Here is a 17,902-nt window from a genome sequence, read left to right as displayed (position 1 = left end):
TACAGAGGGTCTTTATCTGCAATGCAATGACAAGGGGATAGTTCTTTGACTGTGACCTTCACTCGAACTCAACCTGGTAAAGATGAGATCTTTAGTCTTACCAGTCCATTCCAGACAAGTTGAAATTGGCTTTTTAAAATAATAATACTGCAAATGCTGGAAATTTAAACAGAAAATGCTGAAGAAGTTCAGCAGGTTGGCACCATCTGTGGAAAGGGAAATCAAGTTAATGTTTCAGGTCTGATAAACAGGTCTTCAGAGTTCCTGTTTCGGTATATTCTTCAAAAGGATAAACATCAAGTGTATCTGTGATGCTGCCTGAACTGCTGTGCTCTTCCAGCACCACTAATCCAGAATCAAATGTATCTGTTGTTTGGGGCATAATCCACAGGGACGGTTTGCTGTTGAGCAGGGAGTTAGCAGTCCATCATTATTTTTGGAGTGACAAAAGATCATGGTCACAAAACACAGAAATTCCTGGAAAAATTCAGCAGCTCTGCCAGCATCTGTGGAGAGAATGCAGAGTTAATGATTCCAGTGCAGTGACCCTTCTTCAGTCTGTTTGAAGTTCATTTGCCACCTTTAGGTATTATATCCCATCAGTCCCACACAAAATGTTTCAACCTGTAGTCGTTGTTTCTGTAGCAGTCGTCTTGGAGTTCAGGGCTAAAAATTACTGTAATACTTTCGGTTCTGATCTTTCTTCATAATGAGTGAACATATCAATTAACAATAGTTTCTAGTCCTTTTGGAATACGGAGAATATATCACCAACTTAACTACGTCTTCACGATCCACATGCACATGGCACCCGTGACATCTCACCAGCTCCTTGAGAGTGTGGTACTGGAAAAGCACAGCAGGCCAGGCAGCATCCAGGGAGCAGGAGATGGGCTTATGCCCGGAACGTCGATTTTCCTGCTCCTCGGATGCGGCCTGACTTGCTGTGCTTTGCCAGCACCACAATCTTGATTGCAAAACTGATTATTAAAAGTTTTGAAATGTTCCTTGGTACCACATTCTGTTACATGTTCATAATACACTTAAAGTTTAACACTCCACCACTGTAGGTTGCACATTGTTATTACATTAATACATGTGGAAGTCAAACTATCAATTAACAAATTTTCTGTCAGAAACAGAGGTGATTCATTGCATAGATGCATAGAAAGCATTTCCCTGGCACAAACAGCAAAATGTGTACATATCACCTTTGACACTGATAACGTCTCATTAAGAAATTATATTGAATGCAAAATATATGAAAGGCAAGGCCAGAGGATGATAGCTGCGTAGGTGCTTAGGGTTAGCCCCACTGGTGGTTGTGTTGGACTATAACGCAGCTTTGAGAATGATACAAGGTGCCAGTATTTGGCGAACTTCATTTTGTTATCACCTTTTAATTGCATAAATATTATTACTAACGAAATTGACATGTGCGCTTAATTCCGATCAATAAATCCAGTTGAAATCATAAATTTGCTCACATTCTTCTCCGAGCAATCATTCTAACGATTCTGTGAACGATTTGTTAACAAGTTTGTTGAAACAGAAGTATCTGAGATGGCTTCTATTTCATGAATATATCGTTTGAATAGATGTACTTCTCTTGACCTGTTTCACTTCCTGGATGAGGTGGGATATGGGGAACTGACATTGCTCCTCCCATCCCCAGTGGAGTTGCCAATGTTTTTAAGAGTCGGAGCCTTTTAATCTGAAATGTTAGAAAAAAACAAAATCAGAAATGGATTAACCATGTGGTTCTGATTAAAATCATGTTAAGGAATTGTATCAAATTAAAATCACTATAACAGGATCATGGGTTTTACTTTCCATCCTGTATGATTAATGTTTCATTTGCATGCGTCCTTTGTCTGAATCAGTTCCTCCTTTCTGAATGGGGGCGGCTGTGATTGTCACACACTGCAATTTCCTTCTTGTTGCTCTATTAAATTCCTGTTCACCAATCTATTTATTTAATCTGCTGCCATGTATCCAAGGGAAGTCAAACCACCAAATCATGTCAGAAGTCTGAATTAAACAGAACGGAATTGTGGGAGCAGTCAGTTGATTGACGTTTTAATGCACTTTGTCTCTAATGTATGTCTTCCCCTACCTTAGACAAAAAAACCCCTTTGCTTTTCACCTCATCTATACTTCCTGTGAACCTTTATGTGAGAAACAAAGCCCACTCACTTCAATAATTTCAGTCCGAGACAAGATCTGAATCAGTAGTGTCATTTATTTTACACTTGCAAGTGGGTGTGATGTCCAGTGCCTATAAGGTAGAGGACATACACACACCAAATTCAATTCATACACAACATTTATATGATTTGATTTCTTTTGTTTTACACTGCTCCTCCCCTGTTTACATCTTCCACTTCCCTTAGACCGGCCCCCATTACCCCTGTTTATCTCTTGCCTTATCCGGCCTTGTCTATGACAAAATGCTTATTTCTGGCCTCACAAGGCCGTTTGACCTCATCCTGCTGTAGGTCATTGTTAGGAATATTCTTTCTTCATCATTATCTACCCCCTTCATCTGTGCCTTTCCCGAGGCCGTTCTGATCCCTATGACCCTTTTAATTGTGGTTTGTTCCTGTGTTTTCGTAAAAGTGGGAAACAGATGTTTATACCTACTGTTTGTACAGGCGTATCTAGCTTAACTTCATCCCCTCACAACATCTTATCTACTTGCCCGTAATGTCTACCATTGTTTTGCAGTCACATTTCATTCTGACATACAATTTTAGCTAATACAAAAATAATTATATATTTCCTCCACATCGTTTACATTCTTGTTGACTCAGTTCGTGGCTAAAACAATTACACACTGGTGTGAGTTTATTTTACTTTGTAAAATGGAATTGTAGAAGTAACATTAATTTACCTATATCCCACATTTATAAGGTCACCCTTCAACCTCCTACACTCCAGTGACAAACTTCCAGACTATCCAGCCTCTTCTTATACCTCAAACCATCCATTGAACCTACCTCCACCACATTTTCAGGGGATGCATTCCAAATCCTTACCACCCTGCATGAAATAATTTTCCTTGCACCACACTGCTTCTTTTACCAAATAATTCTGGTCTCCCTTCTATAGGAAGGACTTTGTGAAACCTGAAAGGGTTCAGAAAAGATTTACAAGTATGTTGCCAGAGTTGGAGGATTTGAGCTATTGGGAGAGGCTGAATAGACTGGGTCTATTTTCTCTGGAGCATCAGAGGCTGAGGGGTGACCATCTAGATGTTTATAAAATCATCATGGGCATGGATAGGAGAAATAGTCAAGGTCCTTTCCCCGGGTTTGGGGAGTCCAAAACTAGAGGGCATAGGTTTTAGGTAAGAGTGGAAAGATTTAAAAATGGATGTAAGGGGCAACTTTTTCACACAGAGGGTGTTGCATGTATGGAATGAACTGCCGGGGAAGTCGTGTTGGATGTAAAATTACAACATTTAAAAGGCAGCTGGATGGGAATATGAATATGAAGGATTTAGAGAGGTATGGTGAAAGTGAGGACTGCAGATGCTGGAGATCAGAGTCAAGAGTGTGGTGCTGGAAAAGCACAGCAGGCCAGGCAGCATCCAAGGAGCAGGAGATGGGCTTATGCCCGGAACGTAGATTTTCCTGCTCCTCGGATGCGGCCTGACTTGCTGTGCTTTGCCAGCACCACAATCTTGATTGCAAAACTGATTATTAAAAGTTTTGAAATGTTCCTTGGTACCACATTCTGTTACATGTTAAGGTTTAACACTCCACCACTGTAAGTTGCACATTGTTATTACATCAATTAACAAATTTTGTCAGAAACAGAGGTGATTCATCGAATAGGTGCAAAGATTTCCCTGGCACAAACGGCAAAATGTGTACATATCACCTTTGACACTGATAACATCTCATTAAGAAATTATATTGAATGCAAAATATATGACAGGCAAGGCCAGAGGATGATAGCTGCGTAGGTGCTTAGGGTTAGCCCCACCTGGTGGTTGTGTTGGACTATAACGCAGCTTTGAGAATGATACAAGGTGCCAGTATTTGGCGAACTTCATTTTGTTATCACCTTTTAATTGCATAAATATTATTACTAACGAAATTGACATGTGCGCTTAATTCCGATCAATAAATCCAGTTGAAATCATAAATTTGCTCACATTCTTCTCCGAGCAATCATTCTAACGATTCTGTGAACGATTTGTTAACAAGTTTGTTGAAACAGAAGTATCTGAGATGGCTTCTATTTCATGAATATATCGTTTGAATAGATGTACTTCTCTTGACCTGTTTCACTTCCTGGATGAGGTGGGATATGGGGAACTGGCATTGCTCCTCCCATCCCCAGTGGAGTTGCCAATGTTTTTTAAGAGACGGAGTCTTTTAATCTGAAATGTTAGAAAAAAACCAAATCAGAAATGGATTAACCATGTGGTTCTGATTAAAATCATATTAAGGAATTGTATCAAATTAAAACCACTGTAACAGGATCAATGCAGGTGTTACATTGGGGTGCACAAAGTTAAAAATCACACAACTGATGAAGGGCTTTTGTCCGAAACGTCGATTTCGAAGCTACTTGGATGCTGCCTGAACTGCTGTGCTCTTCCAGCACCACTAATCCAGAATCTGGTTTCCAGCATCTGCAGTCATTGTTTTTACCAGGTTATAGTCAAACAGGTTTAATTGGAAGCACACTAGCTTTTGGAGTGCCGCTCCTTCATCAGGTGGTTGTGGAGGACACAATTGTAAGGCACAGAATATAGCAAAAATTTACAGTGTGATGTAACTGAAGTTATACATTGAACAACACCTTAAATGTTTATTGAGGCTTTCATCTGTTAGAATACTATGATAGTTTCACTTCTTTCATGTGTAAATCACAAAATGTGTTTGTTTAAAGTTGCATTCTCAGGTTAACTGTAACAATTGGTGTTAGCTAGACAATATGTTGAAGGTATTTGCCCCCTGTGTTCTCTGGCTTTGCCTTAATGTTTAGACTGATTGTAAACAAAAATGTGAGATAACAGAGTCTTACATAAATTCATGCAGTTTTTGAGCAAAGTACAATGTAACTCTGCAAGTCCAATATGTGTGCATGTGGGTCTTTGTGTGTGTGTGTGTGTGTGTGTCTGTCTGTCTGGGTTGGGGGGTTGTGAGTGAGACAGCGAGAGTGTATATGTGTGTGTATGTGAGTGTAGAGTGTCTTAAGTCTGTGAGGGGATGCATGTGAAGGGTACCCTGTCAGTTGCAGTACATGTCTGTTTCCTGAGGAGGTCATTACAGTTCCTTGCTGTGGCACGTCGGAACTGGCGGTCGATGAGTTGAGCATCGTACCCCGTTCTTATGAGGGCATCCCTGAGTACTTCCAGGTGCCAGAACGGGGTACACTTCAGCGGTCCAGGACATTCAACCTCGGACCATCGGGTGGCAATCCTCCAAGGCGGACTTCGGGACAGGCAGCAGTGAAAGGTGGCCGAGCAGAGGCTCATAACTAAGTTCTATATCCATAGGGAGGGCCTCAACCGGGACCTTGGGTTCATGTCACACGACAGGTGACCACTATTGCACTACACACACAGACACTCCGACATACATACACAGGCACTCATATACACACGTACACAGACATGCACACAGATACTCACATACTCCAACAGACACACACACTCCCACACTCACACATGCATCTTCTCAGAGACTTAGACCACTCTACACTCACGCACACACATATATACATTCTCTCTCACAGACACTCACAAACCCCCACCTCAGACACACACACACACTTCTACAGACACACACACTTCCATACTCACACATGCATCCCCTCACAGACTTAAGACACTCTACACTCACATACAAACACACATATACACTCTCTCTCTCACTCACAACCCCCCAACCCAGACAGACAGACAGACACACACACACACACACAAAGACCCACATGCACACATATACATATACGTTTGTGGGGTTAATTTGGACACGCAGAGTTACATCATACTTTGCTCAAAAACTACATGAATTTATGTAAGACTCTGTTATCTCACATTTTAGTTTACAATCAGTCTAAACATTAAGGCAAAGACAAAGAACACAGGGGGCTAACACCTTCAACATATTGTCTAGCTAATACCAATTGTTACAGTTAACCTGAGAATGCAACATTTCTAAAAAAAAGGTTTCGTGATTTACACATGAAAGAAGTGAAACTATCATAGTATTCTAACAGATGAAAGCCTCAACAAACATTTAAGGTATTATTCAATGTATAATTTCAGTTACATCAACCGTAAATATTTGCTATAAATTCTGTGTCTGACAATTGTGTCCTCCACAACCACCTGATGAAGGAGCGATGCTCCGAAAGCTGGTGCTTCCAATTAAACCTGTTGGACTATAATTTGGTGTTGTGTGATTTTAAAACTTATAACAGGATCATGGGTTTTACTTTCCGTCCTGTATGATTAATGTTTCATTTGCATGCGTCCTTTGTCTGAATCAGTTCCTCCTTTCTGAATGGGGGCAGCTGTGATTGTTGCACACTGCAATTTCCTTCTTGTTGCTCTGTATTAAATTCCTGTTCACCAATCTATTTATTTAATCTGCTGCCATGTATCCAAGGGAAGTCAAACCAACAGATCATGTCAGAAATCTGAATTAAACAGAACGGAATTGTGGGAGCAGTCAGTTGATTGACATTTTAATGCACTTTGTCTCTATGTCTTCCCCTACCTTAGACAAAAAAAACCCTTTGCTTTTCACCTCATCTATGCTTCCTGTGAACCTTTATAAGGTCACCCTTCAACCTCCTACACTCCAGTGACAAAGTTCCAGACTATCCAGCCTCTTCTTATACCTCAAACCATCCATTGAACCTACCTCCACCACATTTTCAGGGGATGCATTCCAAATCCTTACCACCCTGCATGAAATAATTTTCCTTGCACCACACTGCTTCTTTTATCAAATAATTCTGGTCTCCCTTCTATAGGAAGGACTTTGTGAAACCTGAAAGGGTTCAGAAAAGATTTACAAGTATGTTGCCAGAGTTGGAGGATTTGAGCTATTGGGAGAGGCTGAATAGACTGGGTCTATTTTCTCTGGAGCATCAGAGGCTGAGGGGTGACCATCTAGATGTTTATAAAATCATCATGGGCATGGATAGGAGAAATAGTGAAGGTCCTTTCCCCGGGTTTGGGGAGTCCAAAACTAGAGGGCATAGGTTTTAGGTAAGAGTGGAAAGATTTAAAAATGGATGTAAGGGGCAACTTTTTCACACAGAGGGTGTTGCATGTATGGAATGAACTGCCAGGGAAGTCGTGTTGGATGTAAAATGACAACACTGAAAAGACAGCTGAATGGGAATATGAACATGAATGGTTTAGAGAGGTATGGTGAAAGTGAGGACTGCAGATGCTGGAGATCAGAGTCAAGAGTGTGGTGCTGGAAAAGCACAGCAGGCCAGGCAGCATCCAAGGAGCAGGAGAATCGCGTTTCGGGAATAAGCCCTTCATCAGGAATGTGGCTTATGGGCCAAGGGGCTGAGAAATAAATGGGAGGGAGGGGGGTAGGTAGCTGCGAATGTGATAGGTAGATGGTGGGGGAGAAGGTAATAAGTCAGGGAGGAGGGTGGAGGGATAGAGGTGTTGGGTGATGGACAGGTCAAGAGGGCGGTGCTGAGTTGGAGGCTTGGGATTGGGATAATGTGGGGGGAGGGGAAATGAGAAAACTGGTGAAATCCACATTGATCCCGTGTGGTTGCAGGTTCCCAAGGCGGAATATGACACATTCTTCCCCCAGGCACTGATCGTTGGGGTTTGGCGATGGAGTAGGCCTTGGACTTGCATGTCCATGGTAGAGTGGGAGGGGGGGGTGGTTATGTGTTCAGCCACAGGGCGGTGGGGTTGGTTGATGCGGGTGTCCCAGAGATATTCCCTGAAACAATCTGGAGTTGGCATCCTGTCTCCCTGATGTAGAGGAGACCACATCGGGTGCAACGGATACAGTAGATAACATTGGTGGAAGTACAGGCAAATTTCTGTTGGATGTGGATGGATCCTTGGGGTTCTTGGGCGGAGGTGAGGGGGGAAATGTGGGCGCAGGTTTTGCACTTTCTGCAGTGGCAGGGGAAGGTGCTGGGAGTGGGGTGTGGGCTGGTGGGAGGTGTGGACCTCATGAGGGAGTCACGGAGGGAATGGTCCCTCTGGAATGCTGATAGGGGTGCAGAGGGAAATGTATCTCTGGTGGTGGGGTCCGCTTGTAGGTAGTGAGGATGATCCAGAGGTTGGTGGGGTGGAACGTGAAGACCAGGAGAGAGGGTCTGTCCTTGTTGCGTTGGGAGGGGTAGGGTTCGAGGGCGGAAGTGTGGGAAGTGGAGGAGATGCACTGGATGATACCGTCAACCGCATGGAAGGGGAAATTGAGATCTTTTAAGAAGGAGGCCAGCTGGGATTTTCTATGGTGGAATTAGTTATCCTGGGAACAAATGTGGCAGAGGTGGAGGAATTGGTAATAAGGGATGGCGTTTTTACAGGAGGTAGGGTAGGAGGAGGTGTAGTCTAGGTAACTGTGGGAGTCAGTGGGCTTGTAGTAGGTGTCCATGGTTAGTCGATCACCAGAGATGGAGAGGTCCAGGAAGGGGAGTGAGGTGTCCAAGTGGTCCAGGTGAATTTGAGGTCGGGATGAAAGGTGTTAGTGAAGTTGATGAACTGTTCAACTTCTTCATAGGAGCACAAGGGAGCACCATTACAGTCATCGGTGTAGCGGAGGAACAGGTAGTGCTGGTGCAGCTGCGGACGATGGACTGTTCCATGGGAGGATTAGAAGGAGAAGTTAAGGGTGAGGGCCAGTTCAGCCAGGCGAGTGAGGGTGTCAGTGTAAGGGATATGGGACAAATGTTGGCAAATGAGACTAGATTAATTTTGGATATGTGGTCAGCATGGACAAGTTGAACCAAAGGGTCTGTTTCTGGGTTGTACATCTCTACGAGTCTATGACCTTAATCTGTCACCTCTGCTTCTGATTCTCCATCCCTGGAAACTGGTCCAAGATTTTTTTATCTCTCTATATACAATCTCCTCTCCACCTTCTTTGCTCCAAGGTAGACAGTCCAAAGTTCACTATACTCACACGACTTAATTTCCTTACCCTTGAAATTACTCTAAAGAACTTTTTTTCACTTTCTCTAATGTATTCCAAATCCTGCCTCAGTTGAGGATGAACCAGGGTTTTATACAAGTTTAGCATAATGTCACTTTTCAATTCTGTGGTTCCATTAATAAATCCCAGATATCATGTGCTTCATTTACTGCTCTCTCAACCAGTCCTGTTACATTCAATTAATTATGCACCTATATACTCAAGTGCCTTTGCTCCTGTACCCCCTTTAGAAGTCATAATAATGAACTAAATGTTTAATTTAAAAATGAAAATTAACTTCTTAATTCACTACATTGGGCAGTTTGATCTTGTGGTTAACCGGTAGATAGGGTTCAAGTACACTATTAGAGCCCTATCTAACTTATCACCTCATATCTTAACACTGTCCTGACCCCCGTGGTCCAGGAACTACCCACATACTTTTGAGACACCATCCACGCCCTCCACCTCCTCCATAACTTTTGCTTCCCTGGCCCCCAATGCCTCATCTTCACCATGGATATCCAGTCTCTGTACAAGTACATCCATCATGGCAAAGGCCTCCAAGCCATCTGGTTCTTCCTTTCCCGCTGACCCAACCAGTACCCATTCACTCCCCACAATCATTCAATTGGCTGAACTGGTCCTCACCCTCAACAACTTCTCCTTTGAATTCTCCCACTTCCTACTAAAGGGGTAGCCATGAGCACCCACATGGGCCCCAGCTATGCCTGTCCCTTTGTCGGATATGTGGACCAGTCCATCTTCCATTGTTACACAGGCACCATTCCCCACCTTTTCCTCTGCTACATTGATGACTATATCAGTGCTTTCTCATGCTCCCACAAGGAAATTGAACAGTTAAACAAATTCATGTAAACCTTCCACCCTGATCCCAAGTTCACCTGGACCATCTTGGATACCTCCCTCCCCTTCCTGGACCTGCCAGTCTCCATCTTTGGTGACCACCTCAACACGGACATCTACTTCAAAACCATTGACTCTCTCAACAACCTGAACTACACGTCCTACCATCCCCTTGTTTAAAAAGCTATCCCTTACTCCCAATTCCCCCATCTCCGCAATATCTGCTCCCAGGAGGAGCAATTCCACTCCAGAACATTCCGGATGGCCTACTGTTTTCAAGGGCTGCAGATTCCCCTCCCATGTGGTCAACAATGCCCTCCAGCATATCTCCACCACTTCCCACCCCTCCAACTGCAACAAGGATAGACCCCCCCAGTCCTCACCTTCCACCCACCAACACCCAGATACAATGCATCATTCTCCACCATTTCCACCAACTACAATCAGACCCCAACACCAGAGATATATTGCCCTCACTACCCCTATCTGTGCTCTGCAGAAACCAATCCCTCTGCGATTCCCTCGTTATGTCCCCGCTCCACACCAACCCACCCTCCACTCCCGGCACTTTCCCTTGCCACCACAAGAGGTGTAAAATCTATGCCCACACCTCCCCCGCCCCACCGTCCAAGGCCCTAAAGATTCCTTCCACATCCTACAGAGATTTTCCTGCACATCCCAACACCTAATCTACTGTGTCCGTTGCTCTCAATGTGATCTCCTCTACATTGGGAAGACAGGACGTCAACTTGCAGAATGTTTCAGAGAACATCCCTGGGATACACGCACCAACCAACCCCACCGCCGCGTGGCTGACCACTTCAATATCCCCTCCGGCAAGGACATCCAAGTCCTGGTCTTCCTCCGCTGCCAAATCCTAGCCAACTAATGCCTGGAATAAGAACACCTCATCTTCCACCTTGGGATCCTCCAAACACACAGCATCAATGTCAATTTCACCAGTTTCCTCATTCCCCCCCCCACCTCTTCCCAGATCCAACCCGTCACCACCCTCTTGACCTGTCCTACCTGTCCATCTTCCTTCCCACCTGTCCACTCCACCCTCCCCGCCGACCTAACATCATCATCCCCCATCTCCATCTACCTTTCACCTTGCCAACCACCTTCTGCCAACCCACCCACCCTCCTATTTATTTCTCAGTCCCTGGCCTCCTTCCCCACCACATTCCTGATGAAGGGCTTATCCCAAAACATCGATTCTCCTGCTTCTCAGATGCTGCCTGACCTGCTGTGCTTTTTCAGTGCCACATTTTTCAAACCAGAGGACATAGTTTTAAATTGATTTGCAGAAGAATCAAAAGTGAGATAAGAGAAATTTTTTTCAGAGTATAGTTAAGGCTTGCAACACACTGCATGGAACTATGGTGGAGGCAGGTTCAATTGAAGTGTTCAAGAGTACATTAGATTATTATTTAAATAGGAACAACGTTTATATGTAAAGGAAAAGGTAAGAGATTGACACTAAACCAAATGTTTGGGAGCAAGTAAAATCATAATGGATCGAATGGCTTCTCTTGCACTGTAATAATTCTGCAGTTCAGTGATTCTGTTCCACCAATGAGATTATGACTGCCCTGTGACCTATACACTTGAATACGTTTGGTTCACAAAGATACCGAGAAACATACAGACATTTCTTGATCTTCAGACTCAATATTATAATATTTCAAACAACTCAAATTACTACAAGCAAACAGATTTTGTTTAATAAAAGCAAAATACTGAGAGTGCTGTAAATCTGAAACAAAGAGAATGCTGGAGAAACTCAGTAAGTCTGGCAGCATCTGTCAAGGTAGAAAGCACAGTGTTAGGGTTAGGTTTACAAGGTTGCGAGAGGGTACCTGCAATCAGGATGATGGTTTGAAATGTGTGTACTTCAATGCCAGGAGCATCCGGAATAAGGTAGGTGAACTTGCAGCATGGGTTGGTACCTGGGATTTCGATGTTGTGGCCATTTCAGAAACATGGCTAGAGGAGGGACATGAATGGTTGTTGCAGATTCCGGGATTTAGTAGTTTCAGCGAGAACAGAGATGATGGTAAAAGGGGTGGGGGAGGTTAATCAAGGATAGTATTACAACAGCTGAATGTTTGAGGACTCATCCACTGAGGTAGTTTGGGCTGAGGTTAGAAACAGAAAAGGAGAGGTTACCCTGTTGGGAGTTTTCTGTAGACTTCTGAATTGTTCCAGGGATGTAGAGAAAAGGATAGCAATGATGATTCTCGATAGGAGCGAGAGTAACAGGGTGGTTGTTATCTTCCCCAATATTGACTGGGAATATTATAGTTCAAGTAGTTTGGATGGGTCAGTTTTTGTTCAATGTGTGCAGGAGGGTTTTCTGACATAGTATGTAGACAAGCCAACAAGGAGAGATGCCATATTGGATTTGGTACTGGAAAAGGAACCTGGCCAGGTATTGGTTTGGAGGTAGGTGAGCACTTTGACAATAGTGACCATAATTCAGTTACATTTACAAAGCAATGGGCAGGGATAGGTATATATCGCAGGGAAAGAGGCATCACGGGGGAAGAGGCAATTATGATACAATTAGGCTAGATTTAGGATGCATAGGATAAGGAAGAAAACTGGAGGGGATGGATACACTTGAAAGGTGGAGCCATGGTTTACTGAAGAGGTTGAAGCTCTTGACAAGGGGAAGAAGAATGCTTATGTGAGGATGAAGTGTGAAGGCTCAGTTAGGAGACTTGAGAGTTAGAAGTTAGCCAGAAAAGATCTAAAGAGAGGGCTAAGAAGAGCCAGGAGGGGTCATGAGATGTTGTTGGCTGATAGGATCAAGGAAAACCCTAAGGCCTTCCATAGATGTATCAGGAATAAAATAATGATTAGAGTAAGATTAGGGCCAATCAAAGATAGTAGTGGAAAGTTTTATCTGGAATCTGAGGACAATGGGGAAGTGCTTAATGAATACTTTTTGTCAGTATTCACATTGAAAAAGGGCAATATTAGTGAGAATATGAAGATACAGGCTACAAGATTAGATGGGATTGAGGTTGACAAAGAGGAGTTTTTAGCAATCTTTGAAGTCTGAAAATAAGACCCCTGGGTCAGATGGGATTTATCCAGGGATTCTCTGGGAAGCCAGGAAGTAGATTGCAGAGCCTTTGGCTTCGATCTTTATTTCATCATTGTCAACAGGAGTAGTGCCAGAAGACTGGAAGCAAATGTTGTTCCCTTGTTTAAGAAGGGGAGTCGGAGCAACCTTGGAAATTATAGGCCAGCGAGCCTTACTTCAGTTGTGTGTAAGATGTTTGAAAAGGTTGTAAGAGATAGGTTTTGTAATCATCTGGAAAGGAATCATTTGATTAGGGATAGTCAACACAGTTTTGTGAAGGTAGGCCGTGCCTCACAAACCTTATTGAATTACTCGAGAAAGTGACAAAACAGGTGGGTGAATGTAAAGCAGTTGACGTAGTATGTATGGACTTCAATAAGGTGTTTGATAAGGTACCAAAAAGTAGGCTATTGCATAAAGGAGTTTTGGGATTGAAGGTGATGTAGCAGTTTGGATCAGAAATTGGCTAGCTGAAAGAAGACAGAGGGTGGTGGTTGATCCTGGAGTTCAGTTACCAGTGGTGTACTGCAAGGTTCTGTTTTGGGACCACTGCTGTTTCTCATTTTCATAAATGAATTGGATGTGGGCATAGAAGGATGGGTTAGTAAATTTGCAGATGATGATAAGATAGGCAGAGTTATGGGTAGTGCCAAAGGATGTTGTGGGTTACAGAGGGACATAGATAAGATGCAGAGTTGGGCTGAGAAGTGGCAAATGGAGTTTAAGGTGGAAAAGCGTGAGGTAGTTCACTTCAGAAGAAGTAACAGGAATGCAGAATACTGGGCTAATGGTAAAATTCTTGGTGGGTAGATGAACAGAGGGATTTCGGTGTCCTGGTGCATAAGTTCCTGAAAGTTGCCACTCAGGTTGATAGGATTGTCAAGAAGACATATGGTATGCTGGCGTTTATTGGTAGGGGGATTGAGTTTTGGAGCCACGAGGTTATGCTTCAGCTGTACATGACACTGGTAAGGCCGTATCTGGAGTATTGCATGCAGTTCTGGTCACCACATTATAGGAAGGGATGTAGAAGCTTTGGAAAGGGTTCAGAAGAAATTTACTAGGACGTTGCCTGATATGGAAGAAAGGTCTTATGAAGAAAGGCTGAGGGAACTGAGGCTGTTTTCGTTGGAGATAAGAAAGTTGAGAGGTGACTTAATTAAGACGTATAGATAATCAGAGGGTGGAAAGTGAGAAACGTTTTCCTTGGATGGTGAAGGTTAACATGAGGGGACATAGTTTAAAGTTGAAGGGTGATAGATTTACGACAGATATTAGGAGTAGTTTCTTCACTCAAAACAGCAGGGGCGTGGAATGGCCTGCCTGAAACAATAGTAGACTTGCTGACGTTAAGGGTATTTAAATGGGCATTGGGCATACATATGGATAATGATGGAATGGTGTAGGTTAGATGGGCATCAGACTATTTTCACAATGTCGAGGGCCGAACGCCCTGTACTATGCTGTTACGTTTTGTGTTCTATGAGTTCATGTTCCAATAAATGACAATGCAAGCTTGAAGAACAACAACTTTACTTAGGGCACTTTACAGACTCAGGTCTCAGCACTGAATTCCATAATTTGAGAAAATGATGGCTGTTCTCAATTTCTCTTACACCCTACACCAGCAACCCCCAACCTACAGCCTTCTCTAGTTTACCTTGCTGTTAGTGGAGACGACTTTCACACCTTAATCGACACCCACAACCTTGTTTTTCAAAGAAAAAAAAAGAGCAAGCTAGTTTGCATTGAGCCCTTCCCAGTGTCATGGAGAACACAGCATAGAAGCTGAGCCCCGCCGGCTAGATATTCCTGAATCCCGTTCCTCTTGACGCGCTCTGTCAAAAACAAACGCTCACGTTCGCGAGTGGCAGGGCGTGTGAGAAGTTGGCTGGTATTGATGAGGGTGGACAAATCTCCCTCACTCAGGGAACTGATCACCACGCCTGTGCGGAAATAACCGTCGAAACTGAAAAGGCAGGAGAGCCGTTGACACGTCAACCAGCGCGAGCGAGGGGGCTTTCTCAAAATCATCGCGAGCGCGAGCGTGAGAGGGAGGGGGCTTTCCTCAATATCATCGCGAGGCAACAAACAAAATAATATTCTTTTAAAAAAAAGGGGGCGTCCGAGGAGCTTTGTACGCAACTCAAATGGCTGCTGAAGGTAGGTTTACCAAGGTGTTTGTGTGAGGATTATTATTTTGTTTCAGGGGTGGTGTTGAATGATGAATGATGGTGCGGTGTGATTAATAATGTGTCTGATGCCGGTGATGAGTCAGTCCCACCGGGTATTTCCGGAGAATTACCAACGTTTGCTTGTCCCCCCCCCCCCCCCCGTTACTGTGTCACTCCCTGGCCGATGACCCCGCCGTGAGCTGTTCTTTTTGAAGTATTAATTAATTATTTGCCCCCTTTTTACTGCTCCTCTGGGCCTTCCGTTCAAACCCAACCGCTTCTCCTCTTGATTTTTTTTTAATTTTTAACAAAACTAAACGAGGTGATTGGAGAATTGGGTCAAACTGTGCTGAAACGTACTCCCCAACACTTCCGGTCCGTGGTGAGTCAATCGGATAATAATTTTGGATTTTTTTCCCGGGACTTTTGTACTGAGGCCTGGGTAAAATTGATCAAACTCACACTGCACTTGGCTGTGCTGCCCTTGGTTCTTTTGCTTATGATTGACATTATGTAAATGAACAATAATTTCTTCAGTGAAGTACTTCTCGACTGAACACATAGGAACTAGGCCCTTTTGAGCCCTTCCTTATGATCAGGGCTGATCCTGTCTTTTATCCTGTGCATTTGACCAATCACTCAACTTGTTTTTTGTTTAGGTTACTTACAGTGTGGAAACAGGCCCTTCGGGCTAACAAGTCCACACCAAGCTTCCGACATTTTCCCCTTCACCTAACACTACGGGCAATTTAGCATGGCCAATTCACCTAACCTGCACATTTTTGGTCTGTGGGAGGAAACCCGAGATCCTGGAGGAAACTCCACGCAGACAGTTGCCTGAGGTGGGAATTGAACCCTGGTCTCTGGTACTGTGAGGCAGTAGTGCTAACCACTGTGCCACTTATCTAGACCTCCTTGAAGGCTCCTTGCATCCCCCCACAGACCTCCAATCCCATTGTTTGGTGTCATCAGAAAAGTTGGAAATATTACATTTTGATTCTTTCATCCAAGTCATTTGTATGTGTATGAACAGCTGGGCCCCAAGCACTGATCCCTTTAATCACCACATACAGCCTGGAAAAAGACACTTGTTCACACCGTCTGTTTCTGGTATGTTAACTAATTCTCAATTCATGCCAGAATATTATCCCCAATCCTGTGTGCTTTAATTTTTCCCATTAGCATCTATGTGAAACCTTATTAAAAGCATTCTGAAATCCAAACACACCACATCCATTGGATCTCCCTTATCTATTGTAGTAATTGCATCCTCAAAGTTCCAGTAGATTGGTTAAGTATGGTTTCCTTTTCATAAACCCATGCTGACTTTGTCTAATCCTGATAATGCTTTCCAAGTATTATTTTATCACATCTTCTATAATAGTCTGTAACATTTTCCTTACTACTGATGTGGACCTAACTGATTTGTAATTTTCTGTTCCTTATCTCTGTCCCTTTTTTTAAATAGTGGGGTTACATTTGCCACCTTTCAATCTGTAGGAACTGTGCCAGAATCAGGACATTTTGGAAGATGGCCACCAATGTAACTGATACTTTCAGGGCCACTTCCTTTAGTAAGAACAAAAATCAGATATTGCTGAAAAAGCTCAGCAGGTCTGACAGGATCTGTGGAGAGCAAACTAATTCTGAAGACAGGTCGCTTGACTCGAATTGTTAACTCTGTTTTCTCCACCAGCTACCAGACCTGCTAAGCTGCTTCAGCAATTTCTGATTTTGTTTTGTTTCAGATCTACAGCATCTGATGTTCTTTATTTCATTCATTGCCCATGCACTCAATTTCTGTTACAATAAATATCATTTATCAGTTTCTTCGCCTACTTTACCCGAGTTCTGTAATGTATCAATTCTCAGGGTTACTAGTTTCTACTAACCGAGAATAAGTTTCACACCCTGGGAAAGTCTACATTTGTATTATTAGTGAATAGATAGTGACACTTGATTCAGTTCAGTAGAAGTTAATTTTGTACTGTAGTCTTCATTTGATTACACTATTTCTTCCTTCTTAATTTAAAGATGTGGGGAAAAATAGGTGGACAAAAGTAAAATACTAACGTAAAAAGACTGAGTTCTTGGGTAAAGTAGCATCTTTGCTGAAAAAAAGTTTAATGTTTCAGCTTGATGAGTCAGAAAGAAGTTCCAATAAAAACTAATCAGCCTGAAACATTACCTTCCTAGTTCTTTCCATATTTATCGCCTAACCGACTAGATTAATTTATAAGGAAATGTTAAGAGAATAACATGAAAAGTTCAATGAAGCTGATGTAAACTACAAGCTCCAGTGTGGACTAAGTAGTCATTTTTTTTTTCATATATAATGGTGTGGTACATGTAGGACAGACTAGGTAATAAGAGCAGATTTCATCCTCTCAAGTACCTTAGTGAACCAGATGGATATTTACAGCAGTTAACAATGGTTGTATGGTCACCATTAGACTAGCTTTTTAGTTCTGTACTTTTATTGAATTCAAATTTCCCCACTTGCCATTGTGGAATTTGAATGTCGTGTTCTCCAGAACATCAATCTGGTGCTAGCCCTGTGAAATTACCACCATGCTACCAGCACCCTGGTTAAACTTTGCATGTCTTAGGATAGATTT

At 43.0% G+C, this 17,902-nt stretch overlaps 1 protein-coding gene and 1 long non-coding RNA gene across 7 annotated transcripts in view; one reads left to right on the top strand and one right to left on the bottom strand.

Annotated features, from left to right (window-relative positions):
- Window positions 1-552: 552 nt before the first annotated feature.
- Window positions 553-14,974, bottom strand: LOC140486351 (uncharacterized). The gene is made up of 3 exons (XR_011962551.1): window positions 14,771-14,974; window positions 4,163-4,390; window positions 553-1,714 (listed from the first exon to the last, which is right to left on the bottom strand). It is a non-coding gene; the product is annotated as an uncharacterized lncRNA (long non-coding RNA).
- Window positions 14,975-15,097: 123 nt separating this feature from the next.
- LOC140486350 (E3 ubiquitin-protein ligase DZIP3-like) overlaps window positions 15,098-17,902 on the top strand; it is a 157,186-nt gene continuing 154,381 nt past the window's right edge. For all 6 annotated transcript variants that reach the window (XM_072585360.1, XM_072585361.1, XM_072585359.1 and 3 more), the window contains exon 1: window positions 15,098-15,273. In XM_072585360.1, coding sequence (XP_072441461.1) covers window positions 15,261-15,273 — 13 coding nt within the window. In that variant the 5' untranslated portion in view covers window positions 15,098-15,260. The remainder of the gene's footprint in view (window positions 15,274-17,902) is intronic.

Source organism: Chiloscyllium punctatum, chromosome 15 (assembly GCF_047496795.1).
Source record: "Chiloscyllium punctatum isolate Juve2018m chromosome 15, sChiPun1.3, whole genome shotgun sequence".
NCBI lineage: Eukaryota > Metazoa > Chordata > Chondrichthyes > Orectolobiformes > Hemiscylliidae > Chiloscyllium > Chiloscyllium punctatum.
The sequence above is the reverse complement of the archived record's forward strand: the minus strand, read 5'-3'. Positions and strand labels throughout refer to the sequence as shown.